Below are 14072 nucleotides of genomic sequence, written 5' to 3' on the forward strand. Positions count from 1 at the left end.
GCCGCCACCTCGCCCGGCTAGTTTTTTGTAGTTTTTAGTAGAGACGGGGTTTCACCGTGTTAGCCAGGATGGTCTCGATCTCCTGACCTCGTGATTCGCCCGTCTCGGCCTCCCAAAGTGCTGGGATTACAGGCTTGAGCCACCGCGCCCGGCCCAAGAATCAGTCTTGTTCTGAGTTACAAGAGTCCCTTCTATAAAATTCATATCATACACAACTCATAGGAGGACACACCTACTACACACAAAGATAAGGCCCAGCTATCCCACGATATCCTCAAGGAGGACTGATTTCTTTACCCGTAGACAAGACTTCAGTTGTCAGCATTAAGAGACTTGAAATTGAGAGATACAAACAGTAGTTAGGTTTTACTGAGCTCTACACTTCTGCTGGAATGGATCACAAACTGTCCACTGGCTGTTCACCCTCGGGCTTCACTGCCTAGACTGCACTTTGGGAAGAGAATAACATCTGAATTATTCTCAAAGCTGCCAATTGGCCGGGCGCGGTGGCTCATGCCTGTAATCTCAGCACTTCGGGAAGCCAAAGTGGGTGGATTACTTGAGCCCAGGAGTTTGAGACCAGCCTTGCTTGGTAACATGGTGAAACCCACTCTCTACAAAAACAAAAAAAATTAATAAAATTATCAAAAATTTAGCCAGGCATGGTGGTGCGCACACCTGCAGTCCCAGCTACTCAGGAGGTGGATGTGGGAGAAATGCCTGAGCCCGGGAAGTCAAGGCTGCAGTGAGCCGTGATCAGGCCACCACACTCCAGCAAATAACAAGGTTTGATCATCTTCAAAAGATACATACTTACTTATTTTTCTTTAGACAGTCTTGCTCTGTTGCCCAGGCTGGAGTGCAGTGGCACAATCCCAGCTTACTACAACCTCTGCTTCCTGGATTCAAATGATTCTCAGGCCTTGGCCTCCCAAGTAGCTGGGATTACAGGCATGTGCCACTGTGCCTGGCTAATTGTTACTGTATTTTTAGTAGAGATAGTTTTTGTCATGGTGGTCTCAAACTCCTGGCCTCAAGTGATTGGCCCACCCCAGCCTCCCCAAGTGCTGGGATTACAGGTGTGAGCCACCATGCCCAGCTTTTTCTTTTATTTTCTTTTTTTGAGACTGAGTCTTGCTCTGTCTCCCAGGCTGAACTGGAGTTGCAGTGGCACAATCTCAGCTCACTGCAGCCTCTATTTCCTGGGTTCATGTGATTCTCTTGCCTCAGCCTCCTGAGTAGCTGGGATTACAAGCGCATAACACCATGCCCAGCTAATTTTTGTATTTTTAGTAGAGACGGGGTTTCACCATGTCGACCAGGCTGGTCTTGAACTTCTGACCTAGTGATCCGCCCACCTCAGCCTCCCAAAGTGCTGGAACTTCAGGCGTGAGCCACTGTGCCCGGCCTTTTTTTTTTTTTTGAGACAAGGTCTTGCACTGTTGCCCAGGCTGGAGTGCAGTGGCACAATCATGGCTCACTGCAGCTTTGCCTTGACCTCCAGGGCTTGATCCTCCCACCTCAGCCTTCCAAGTAGCTGGAATCACAGGCACACATCACTGTGCCTAGCTAATATTTTAGTTTTTTTATAGAGATGGGGTCTTGCTATGTTGCTCAGACTGGTCTTGAACTCCTGACTCCCTCCCTGGGCTGAAATGATCCTCCCACCTTGGCCTCCCAAAGTGTTCTGATTCCTGGCCAAAAGACATAAAATTTAAAACTGTTATTTCAGACTGTCGGCAGTGAGCATCTCTGGCAGATGATTTTTTTTTTTTTTTTGAGACAGAAAAAATAAATAAAACTAACTTTACCCAGGCTGTCACCCAGGCTGGAGTGTACTGGCACGATCTCAGCTCACTCCAACCTCCGTCTCCTGGGTTCAAGTGATTCTCCTGCCTCAGCCTCCCGAATAGCTGGGATTACAGGCATGCTCCATGCCTGTCTATTTTTTGTATTTTTAGTAGAGACGGGGTTTCACTATGTTGGCCAAGCCAGTCTCGAACTCCTGACCTTGTGATCCGCCGTCCTTCGCCTCCCAAAGTGCTGGGATTACAGGCAGGAGCCACTGCGCCAGGTCTGGCAGGTGATTTTCTTTGTGGCAGTTTCTTTACTTCCAGAATTTTCTCAATATTCAACACATGATTTCTGAAATGTCATTTAAAAATCACAATGTTAAACTTTTGTGCTTACCTTCACTTTTTCCTTTAAGACACTGTTTTTATTCGTCTAACTAGGTGATGAAAGAGAAATATCACATTTAGAGAAAAAGGTAAAGTTAGTTTTATTTCATTCTTTTCAACTTTCCTCTTTAAAACTCTAACAAACGATTCTTGAAAGTATTTGCCTATTAGTGGAGGAAGAATCAGCTCTTGTTGGCAAAATTCAAGGTCAAGTTGAAGGTTAACTTCAGAGGAAGTACAGGAAACTGAGGCTCGATCAATGAATTGTTAATTCCAGAAGAAAAGGAAAATGCGGAACTGTCCAAGGGATCCAAGTAAACGTGAACCTGATGAGTTAGCCCAAAATTATTTCTGGCTTCACTATTGGAAGAGGATGTCATGAGTCACTTTCACACAAAATCTGGCTCAAAGAATACAAGTGGGAGATAGAAAAATGGTCAATGACGAGGGGTCCAGGTATTGGTGCATCTCTTACTGTGCATTTAGTTCAGCTCCCTAGCCGGCATCACTGCCTACAGGACAGGATGTGAAGATGTGATGCGTGGCACAGCTTTCCAAAGGGCCATTTGGGGTTTTAACGAGCTGACACACAAAGCCTTGGGCCACGGCTTGGTAGGAAGCACACAGTGGAACCACCGCTGCTGCTCTCACATGGTTCAGAGAGCTGTATCAACACACAAAGTGAAAGTGCTCCCAATAATCTCTGTTTCTTTCCTGTTTTGCTCTAAATAAACGAGACTTTTTCCTTCCTAAGAAAAGCAGATGTTCTAACCTCTAACAGCAAGTTGTGCTTTGGGCCATCTGTCCCGATCTGCTGTCTGCCAGGTGTATGGTCTCCTCTTGAATATGTGAAGGTGCTCCAGAGCCTCTATGTTTTTGTTCTAATACATTGTGTCCAGAACTTTGAGAAGCATGCTCTGACTTATGAATCTTTTTATTGGAACAATGGAGGCAAGGTCCTGAAAACAAACTATTAAAGTAAACTGAAAAAAGGGTGGTGGTTATTAGGATTAGGAAAGAAATATAATCTGAATTGACATATTTCAAGAACATAAGGGCCACATGGTTTTTACCATCTAAATCAGTCAACTTATAGACCTAATAAAGAAATGCTTTTGAGCAGTTTCTTGAAATCAGCATTTATGCACCCAGGTGCCTCCCACTTCATCCTTAGGCAGCGGGCGCTGGGCAGGGGTGGCCCAAGGACCAGGAGGGTGATGGTTAGGGAGGGGGGCCGGCATAATGTCAGGGGCTAAGTGAGGCCCCCGGGACTCATTCCCCTCTCCTCTAAGTGGGAAGTAACTATCCATCCGCGGGCTGAGGAGACCCATGAGTTTGTTCTGAAAAGCGCCTTTCTAGAACATGCTGCCGCCACAGCCCCTCTGCTCTGGTGTGGCAGGTACAATTCTGAGCTCCAGGAAAGGCTTACCGCCGGGTGCCTCCCTTCCTGGCCTCAGGTGCTCACTGGCCACCCTGCCCACTGGGCAGCAGATGCCTTAGAGCCCGGGGGAGGCACCACCACCTTCCCAGTGGCGCCCGACATCAGTGGCTGCAGCTCTGTGCTGCTCTAAGGTCCCAAAAGGGTAAGTGAGCAGCCTATCCTCAAAGGGCTCAAAAGCAGAAGGCAGTGTCCAAAGCCCCCGCCCCCTCAGGCGCGTGTGGGGCTAGAGAGGCGTGGACACTCCACGGAGGCCGCAGAAACTCGTGTTGGCTGAATGGGAAACTCAAGCTCAGAGTGGAATAAAGCCTTGACCAGAACCTGCAGAGCCGCCGCACTCTGGGGCAGAGGTCTCTTGTTCACGTTCTCCCCTGTAACTTATAGGGTGGGTTTTGGCTGACTGCGGAAAAAACAGGCAATAATAACCTCATTTTCAGAATTAAGAAGCCAACAACATCTGTTCTGTGAACGGTAAAAGCGCAAGGACACCAGGCCTGCCCCGTGGGGTGTGGTGGGGGCCTGCATGGCACGTCCTCCCCAACACCCAGCTCCGCTGTGCAGGCCACACCAGGTGAGACCAGGAAGCACTGACAGAGCTAAGACCGAGAAGAAGCAAGGCACCTTTCCCTGCTGGCCTTCCACAGACATTACCATCCGTATTAAAATAAGACCATCTGCACAAGAGTCATGGTGCCTGCTGCCTGTTTGTTGCCCAGAAGCCTATGAAGATGTCAGTGACACTGTTACAAAAACATGCAGCTGCTTCAGGGATTAATACGTAAAATAATCTTTAACTTATATAAATCAAAACTAGAAGTAGAGGGAAAGAAAGCTAAAAAGCCCATTTAAAAATTCACAGTAAATATTTCCTTATTTTATTGAACAATTAAAAAATTCTAAATTAGTACAGATCTGCAAATTTATAAATGGCAATTTCAATGGAAAACAAATTTTATAAGTACCACAAAGCAGACAACAAAAATGTCTCTTTAAAAAAGGAACAAGTTCAAATGTATAAGGAAATTCCAGCTCATTTTTTCTTCATTTCCTAGAGGAACGCAATTGTTTTCATGCAAAAGATGGTACCTCCTTGAACTAGGGGACACGTCAGGCATGGACCACCAGCGGAGAGGGAGGCTAACAGCATCTGCCCACACTCCAGCCGCCTGTGACAGAACGTTCCATACACGTGGCCCCCGGATGAGCACCAAAGGGAGACCACAGCAGATATGATTCTGTGGACTTCAGAACCAAATCTATACAAATATTTTCAACTCTAAGTCCGCAAGAGAACATTAACATTTTTGTCTATGAAATAATTTTTCCAGCAATGAATTTTTTTGATATTCCACGAGCTGGGAGGGAACAAGCGTACCTTGAAGACATATGTATTGGCATCAAATGTCACATAAACACACAACAGCTAGGAACACACATGCTATATATGTCTCCATGTGATCACAACCACAGCACATGTGAAGTGCTACAATTACCCCTCAGAGCGGTGGAATGGCCAAGGAGTTTGCATGAAAAATCAGAACATACCCGTACACCAAAGCAATTCAAAAGGACCAAGCCACCCTCAGCAAAATGACAATAATGGGAATGACTTAACCAACAGGTTTAAGTTTTTCATACTAAACTCTTTCTGGTGTGCTATTGTCCATCCCTCAATCATCAATACTAATTTAAAAATGTGTGTTAACTGGAGCAGGGAATCCTAATCTAATTCCATATTTAGAGAATCTCTTGGTAATATAAAAAAGGCACATATCAATACCTAGTGATTTGAAAAATTACATAGCATATGCTGTTACATACTTTTCATGTAGTCAGTTGTATTAACATATAACTGTGCTACTGTTAGACTAGAAATATTTATCCATTGGCCTACATAAAGTACCTGGACTTTTGGAAACAAATACAAAAACAGTTTGACAGCTAATAAAAATAAATATTCTACCTAAAGCAGAGTATATAATTAGTGGTGGACTTCATGGGTACAACAGGCACTGTCTGCTGGTGGCCTCTCATTGGAGGGGATTGCTGCAGGATCGTGCCCCCTCTGAGTGGACACACCTGGCTATGATGGTGACCCACGGGTAAGTCCTCCTGGGAGCTACCAGTGCAGCCCCTGATGCGTCCTGCCTGAGACTGCAGGCGGAGCATGACAACTGTGCAGCTTTAAGGTTCTGGATGTAACTGAGATCAATAGATTGAGAGAGAACTGTCAACATTTTGCAGGCACCTTCACCTCTACACTCTCAGTAAGCTGTATCCGGACACTTCCAGGAGTGTTGGGTCAAATCTGCATACTTTTTTCAATTTCAGGGTTTATCAGGCCACACCTCTCAGGCTGTGCATTACCCAACACTGGCTTGAAGAAGAGCCACACAGCACAAAGCAGAAAGAAAAGTAGGGCCCAGTGCTGCCGCAGGGCACTATGGCCTCAGGCTGAACTGCTCTGGGTGTTTTGCTACTTTTCTTTCTTTTTTTTTTTTTTGAGACGGAGTCTCGCTCTGTCGCCCAGGCTGGAGTGCAGTGGCCGGATCTCAGCTCACTGTAAGCTCCGCCTCCCGGGTTTATGCCATTCTCCTGCCTCAGCCTCCCGAGTAGCTGGGACTACAGGCGCCCGCCACCTCGCCTGGCTAGTTTTTTGTATTTTTTAGTAGAGACGGGGTTTCACCGTGTTAGCCAGGATGGTCTCGATCTCCTGACCTCGTGATCCGCCCGTCTTGGCCTCCCAAAGTGCTGGGATTACAGGCTTGAGCCACTGCGCCCAGCCGTGTTTTGCTATTTAACCACTGTAAACTGTCTTGTTAAGGTGGAAAAGAGCAATGTCAGTGCCTCAGTAACTGTTACACGTGAAAAGACAGAATCTGTACTGGGAAATGTCTTCCTTATGGTTCTAAAGCCATGGTGCCTACACGCTTGCCTTCCCTTCCGTTTCTAAACCCCTCTGGGTGGACATTACAACCCACTCGAAAGAGAAAGGGGTAGGAGGGCTGCGAGCAGTAACTCAGAAGAAAGCCTTGATTGATTTTTTTTTTTTTCACTCAGGCTCATGCCTGCAATTCCAGCACTTTAGGAGGCTGAGACAGGAGGACTGCTTGGGCCCAGGAATTCAAGACCATCCTGGGCAACATGGAGAGAATCTGTCTCCACAAAAGTTTTTTAAAAATGAGCTGGGTGCAGTGGTGAGTGCCTGTAGTCCCAGCTGCTCTGAGGCTGAGGTGGGAGGATGGCTTGAGCCCAGGAGGTTGAGGCTGCAGTGAGATGTGATTGCATCATCAGACTCCAGCCTGGGTGACAGGAGTGAGACCCTATCTCTAAAAAAGTAATAATAAAATACTTTAGAGCAACAAAATACCCAAGGAAAGAAGAAAGGCACAGCTGGGGCAAGCATGGTCAAGTGTGGGTAACACTGAATTTGAGGTGATGTGGGTTCCTTATATTCCTGCTTTGTATATTTTGAAAACTTCCTAAATAAAAAACTAAAAAATTATCTCTAGAAAGTGAGGTTCCATTAACACAAACCAAAACCAACAGGATCTATTCTATAGGACGTCTAGTAGAAGATGCCTGAGAACAAAGTTTATTCAGAATCTCACACACGAGGGAGTGATGAGACACCTCTGCCGGGGGGGGGGGCGGGGGCACGATCCCACTCCTTAGGAAGGAACATTCCGGCTTCCACAGCATTAGCTTCACCAGGGAGTGGCCACCCCTGCCCCACAGCAGTGCTAGCTCAAAACCACCCAAACCTAACCTGCCATCCAGACGCCAGGGTGGGTTCCCTTAAAAACAAAAAGACAACTTTGTTAGTTCCCAGCATCAGCAAGGACAGTCGTCGGGCAACACTGATGAAGGAGAGAGGAACCATCAGCTGCCATATGAATACGAACGCTTAGGAAAACGTTTTAAATGTAATCTATGCTCATTTCTCCCCACCACACAAACACAAGGTTTATCTTTGGTGAGACAGTAAGAAAAGCAGAACCTCCCAAACAGTCCTGTCCTGACCTCAGGCTCACTGCTGCGCTTCTGTCTGTCACAACATTGTCGCAGGTATTTGCCAATGCAGAGAGTTGTGCCCAATGGCCCCTAAAGCACTAAGACGGCAGGTCTAAATTACCAGGGACAGAATGAGTAACAACTAGACAGACTGAAAGTTCTAGCTCCATAAGCAAAAGGATGAGACTGTGGTTTAGGTATAACAAAGCTACAAACACAGGAAACTGCCTGATGTGGTTAGCCACAAAACCCCTGCGGGCATCCAGCCAACACTGATGAGAAAAGGAAAACCAGCCCTTGCAAGATGCCCTCGATGGCTCAGACACCTGAGCCATGTGGTCCTTGCGCAATCAATCACAGTAAATCCATCCAGGCAAAACATCAGAGATCAGAGATCTCACAATGTGAACAGGAATGAAATGTGAAGTTTCCACAAGACATTCTGGGAAGAGAATTAAACATTAAATGTGGTATTGCACTACTAGGTAAGATCAGAAAGTAAAAACAACAAAAACCCCAAACCCTAGCTGTGGACTTGACACACTCAACAGTGTCGTCCAGGGCTGGCCTGAGCCCGGCGCTTGTCGGTGCTGAGCTGCATGGCAGTGGTTTCCCCGTGACGTCCCTGGATGGACCTATCCACTCTGTGCCACGAACATCAGCCTTGATTTTCATGGTGGTTTAGACTGAGAAGCTCTCCATGTGGTACCCAGCAGGGCCCATGGCACCCGGTGTGTGTGTACAGGTATGCTGGATGGGTGGGCAGGGCCACCTCAGCCCACCTGCCCTTGGGACCCTTCCCACTGTCCTGGGACAGAATGATGCCCATGGTGTGTCTGGTTCTGCTTTTTTTGCAACCATATATCTTCTATATTCCCAATTAAGCTGAAGAGAAGAAAACAGCTCACACTTACATAAGTCCCTTTTAAACCAATGCCTCTCCAAGACCACTATCTACATACAGCACTATTTCTGGGTCTCAAGTCAATAATGAGGCAGTGGCCCTTTGACACCTTAAAAAAAAAATTAAAAAAAAAAAATGACATGGTGCCTTTGGCACTGGGATAGTTCCAGGCACCCCCTCACTCCCAACCCCAGTGCAGTGGATGACTGTCTCCCCAGACTCCCAGTGGGACCCTTTTTTCTCCACTTGTCTGTGCAAAAGGGTTGCTGAAGAAAAGGCCAATGTCTACAGGGTCCTTTATGGTCTCAGAGTCCCAGGAGTTTGATCACAGCACACAGGAGGCCATGGCCTATGTCCATCTTTCCCAGGGTTAGGGCTGTAGAGGCATACTTAAGGTTCTGAGTAGCACAGTGGCTGGACAATTGAGACAAAACCTGTGTCCTAGTTAATTATAGGCAGCAGGGCTCATCTTGAAAAGCAGCATCAATAGTGCAACACATATATCCTACTGAAGGTCAACATTAACAGAACTGTGTAACATTCAGAATGTATAGCACCAGTTTTCACTTGAATCAAAGCATATGCCAAAAAACATAAGGTATAAAGACCAATTTATTGGCTCTCTAGGAGGACTGGCTGGAGGTCAAATTTTTTGACATTCAAAGAAGTATAATAAATCAGGAAATCAAAAAAAATTGAATATGTAGCCATGAAATGAAAGTCACTTTCTATGTGTAAACCAAACAATTCTGAGCTCTAAACTACACAGTGTGGGTGAGTGGGCTGCCTTGTAACACAACCCAGAGTGGTCAAGATGGGTTTTTATCTATTTGCTCTCCTGGAGTCAAATTCTTTACATTGTTCTGTAAATCAAAAGGGACTCTTTCTCCACTTGTCTGTGCAAAAGGGTTGCTGAAGAAAAGGCTTATGTCTAGGGGGGCCTCGGTTTCAGAGTCCCACGAGTCTGACTCTGTGCTGCTGGAGTCCTCGGCCATCGTGGGCGGGTAGCTGAGCTGCTCTAACTGGTCGATGATGTCAGAGAACTGGAAGGCCGAGCTGGACTCGGAGCGGACTGAGTAGGCTGGGAAGTTGACCATGGAGCTGGCCTCAGATTGATTGGCTGAGCTGCATGTGTGCACAGAGAGCCCACCACGCAGTGGCATGTTATTGAGGGAGCTGTTTTCAGACTGGCTGTTCCTCAGTGAGCTGGTCTCAGAGGGACCCAGCAGGCGCTGCATCCGGCTGGCCTGCGCCTTCACCTCAAACAGCTCCGAGGTGTCTGAGGGGTGTGCGCTCCCACTGAAGTCACTTTCTTCCTCAAATGCAAAATCATCTTCTGTGTTCATGTCTACTGCCTCAGTGGAGTACCTGTCTGGGCTGGACTGAGCAGACCCTGGAAGCTCACACAAAGGAGGGGCCACCAGAGGCTGGGCAGAGGCCTGAGGTTCCTGTGGGACTACAGAGCCATAAGGAAAAGAAAATGCCTCAGAGCCTCCAGCAAAGAAAGAGATGTCTGCTGGGTCATCGTCTATGAACTCCTCAGACACCTGCAGCTGGGCATTTGTCAATGTGAAAGCAGGGGCCCCCCCACGGCACTGCCGGTCACACCGGTGCTCCCCACTGGAAGGAAATGAGCCTGTGGTAAAGTCATCCCCACCATTGTCATTTTTACAAGCAGCTCTGAGCTCCCTCCCGGCCCTCCGTGTGTCTAGGTCTAAGGCACCGAAACTCTGCCCCCCAGCACAGACAGAACCACAGCTGCTCACAACATGACAAAACCCGACACCTGGACCAGGCTGGAGTGCGGGGGGCCCGACGGGCTGGGCCGATGGTGTGTCAGGGCCTCCAGCCACTGCTCCACTGCTCCTCTCTGCAGCTGGACTCTTGACGTAGGAAACCTGGGGCTCTGTGAGGGAGCTGCTGCTGTCCTTCAACTCTGGCAGGCCAGGGGGCACCAGAGTGGAGGGAGCGAGCGAGTAAAAGGAGGCATTCGCTGAAGATGGGGAGGCAGGAGTCCTCAATCCCTCGGGGAACGAGACGCTCTGGGGATCCAAATTCAGAAAAGAAAAAAAGGATATAAAATTACAACTTACCACTAGAAGCTGGAAAGCCACCTGGCCTAACTTAGGGCATCCACACATTTCTATCACAGCTTTCATGAAAATGGGCAATTCACCAGACTTTCCCTTGTAGAACTGAAGATTTGTGCAAGTAGCATTGCAAATCAACCCAGGATCGTGTTTACAAACCCTTACAATTCCATTTTTTCTCTTACGACATGAAATATCCACAATAAAGAAAAGTTTTCAAATTAAATTACAATTTTTAATTTTTATTAGAGACAGGGTGTTGCTCTGTTGCCCAGGGTGGAGTGCAGTGGTGCCATCACAGCTCCAACTCTTGGCCTCAAGTGATCCACCCACCTTGGCCTTCCAACATGCTGGGATTACAGGTCCACGCCACCATGCCCAGCCAAGAAAACCTCCATCTTGCAGAACCTAATGACACGTGGTCCATGTCTCCCTGGAACCCCGTTACCAGGAGATTCATAGTTTTGTTGAGGGTGAAATACAGCAGGAGAGGGAGTGAGCCATTCCACTCAGCCAGCAGAACCCTGAACCACAGTACTGACAGGTAAGTAACAAGTCCAAGTTCTGCAGCAATGTGCACTCATCTGCCAGAGATTAGCATCACCAGGGAGCTAGGACACACACCAATCCACTCACACACGTAACAGAAGGTTGAGGGTCACTGCCTAGGATGCCCTTCGCCAGCGAGTGGCCCAAGAGCCTTGGGGCTTCCAAAAGCACTGGAGTGGCTGCAAGTCTGAGGGAGAAGCGGCTCCCAAGCAGGATGAGGAAACACTGAGGGGCCAGGACTAGATGTCAAGTGGCTATGCTGCGTCACCCACCACCCCACGGGCCTAACACATCCTCCCCTCATGGTTCCACACGCAGGGACACGGCTGGGCCCCTCTACTCGCTAAGTGTCCCTCCTCGTGCGCTATCACGGGATGCAGTCATGCTTCGAGAACATCCCTTACTATATATACACATGCCACGTCGTTAAGCGCGTGGTCAGACCAAAATATAACCAAACACCACTGAGTAACTTTTTGTGCAATATGTACACAGGCAATGCAGACATGCACGTGTTACCACCCAGGCAACGCACACAGGCATGTGTTACCATATGCAAAAGGTGCAAATGTAACTGCAGAAGGCTTAGTTACTAGGCTTTCAGAAACAAAGTAATAGGTCACAGTCCGTAAGATTAACCTATTTTCAAATGCTGATCGTATCACGTCTCAATTATTCAACCATATTCAATATTCTCGTGTGGTTTTTAAAATGGAATGGAAGATAATTGAAAGCGTAAAGGTTTTATTTATTTATTTATTTTTGAGATGAAGTTTCACACTTGTCGCTCAGGCTGGAGTGCAATGTGCCATCTCAGCTCACTGCAACCTCCGCCTCCCAGGTTCAAGCAATTCTCCTGCCTCAGCCTCCCGAGTAGCTGGGATTATAGGTGTCTACCACCATGCCTCATTAATTTTTGTACTTTATTAAACCTGGGGTTTCACCAGGTTGGCCAAACTGGTCTCGAACTCTTGACCTCAGGTGATCTGCCCGTCTCAGCCTCCCAAAGTGCTGGTATTACAGCCGTTGAGTCACTGCGCCCATCCTTAAAGGTAACTTTTAGATGATTCTTATTGTGACACTAAATTCTTTCGAAGGCCAGGCGTGGTGGTTCACGCCTGTAATCCCAGCACTTTGGGAGGCCGAGTTGGGTGGATCACGAGCTCAGGAGATCAAGACCATCCTGGCTAACACGATAAAACCCTGTCTCCCCCCAAAATACAAAAAATCAGCCAGGCGTGGTGGCATGCAGCTGTAGTCCCAGCCACTTGGGAAGCTGAGGCAGGAGAATCACTTGAACCTGGGAGGTGGAGGTTGCAATGAACTGAGATCGCCCCACTACACTCCAGACTGGGTGACAGAGCGAAAAAAGAAAAAAAAACTAACTTTGTGGTTGGATATGGTGGCTCATGCCTGTAATCCCAACATTTGGGAGGCTAAAGCAGAAGGATCACTTGAGCCCAGGAGTTTGAGCCCAGGCAACATGGTGAGACCCTGTCTCTACAAAAAAAATACAAAATTAGCTGGGTGTGGTGGCATGCGCCCATAGTCTCAGCTACTTGGGAGGCTGAGGTGGAAGGATCACCGGAGCCTGGGAGGAGGTCGAGGCTGCAATGAGCTGTAATCATGCAGCCTAGATGATAGAGTGACACTCTGTCTCCAAAAAAAAAAAAAAAAAAAAAAATCAAACTTTGTAAAGGAACAATTAAAAAATACATTTCCTTTTCATTTCAATTTAATTAAATTAACAAGAAATTTTTTTTTTTTGTTTTGTTTTTGAAGACGGACTTGCTTTGTTGCCCAGGCTGGAGGGCAGTGGTGCGGTCTCGGCTCACTGCAAGCTCTGCCTCCCGGGTTCATGCCATTCTCCTGCCTCAGCCTCCTGATAACAAGAAATTTCTAAAGAGGAAACATATCTAAAAGAGTTTAAGAAGGTTTTCATGTACCCATGAAAAAAAGCTGGGACACCATGAGCTTTTTATTTTGAGACATTCTCACCCTGTTGCCTAGTCTGGAGTGCAGTGGTACCACTGTGGCTCACTGCAGCCTTGAACCCCTGGGCTTAAGTGATCCTCATACCTCAGCCTCCCAAGTAGCTGGGACTATAGTTGGTGCCACTACCCCTGACTAATTAAAAAAATCTTCAGGCCGGGCGCGGTGGCTCAAGCCTGTAATCCCAGCACTTTGGGAGGCCAAGGCGGGCGGATCACGAGGTCAGGAGATTGAGACCATCCTGGCTAACACAGTGAAACCCCGTCTCTACTAAAAATACAAAAAAATTAGCTGGGCGTGGTGGCGGGCGCCTGTAGTCCCAGCTACTTGGGAGGCTGAGGCAGGTGAATGGTGTGAACCCGGGGAGCAGAGCTTGCAGTGAGCTGAGATTGCGCCACTGCACTCCAGCCTGGGTGACAGAGCAAGACTCCATCTCAAAAAAAAAAAAAAAATTCAGCCAGGCATGGTGGTGTGTGCCTGTAATCAAAGCTACTTGGGAGGCTAAGGAACGAGAATCACTTGAACCCAGGAGGCAGAGGTTTCGGTGAGCCTAGATCATGCCACTGCACTCCAGCCTGGGCAAGAGAGTAAGACTCTGTCTGGGAAAACAAAACAAAACAAGCAAGATGCAACGTAAAAATATGCTTGCACGTGGAAGTTAACATGCCACCATAAAAATGGGAAGGGATTGTAGTGAAGTAGACCTGAAACATGAGAAGGTCGCTGATGTCCCATCACAGTGGCATGGAACAGCTGTTGCCACATTCTGGGACATTCTTGTCAAATGTTTTTGTGTGAAGTGTCTGTGTGAGTTGGTGTATCTTTGCTTTGATATAGTTGCAATCATGACTAAGACATAGAGATATAAATTTGTTTCCTGCTTTTCTTTTTTTTTTTTTTTTTTT

General features: G+C 47.4%; 1 protein-coding gene and 1 long non-coding RNA gene across 3 annotated transcripts in view; both read right to left on the reverse strand.

Moving 5' to 3' along the window:
• Positions 1 to 14072, reverse strand: part of FARP2 (FERM, RhoGEF and pleckstrin domain protein 2) — a 156500-nt gene that overhangs the window by 54349 nt on the left and 88079 nt on the right. For both annotated transcript variants that reach the window (XM_011929543.1, XM_011929542.1), the window contains exon 13: positions 10323 to 10578. In XM_011929543.1, coding sequence (XP_011784933.1) covers positions 10323 to 10578 — 256 coding nt within the window. The remainder of the gene's footprint in view (positions 1 to 10322; positions 10579 to 14072) is intronic.
• On the reverse strand, positions 4463 to 6671 carry LOC105502875. Its single transcript, XR_001000414.1, has 2 exons — positions 6398 to 6671; positions 4463 to 6082 (listed from the first exon to the last, which is right to left on the reverse strand). It is a non-coding gene; the product is annotated as an uncharacterized LOC105502875 (long non-coding RNA).

Source organism: Colobus angolensis, unplaced genomic scaffold (genome assembly GCF_000951035.1).
Source record: "Colobus angolensis palliatus isolate OR3802 unplaced genomic scaffold, Cang.pa_1.0 Scaffold82, whole genome shotgun sequence".
NCBI classification, from domain to species: Eukaryota; Metazoa; Chordata; class Mammalia; order Primates; family Cercopithecidae; genus Colobus; species Colobus angolensis.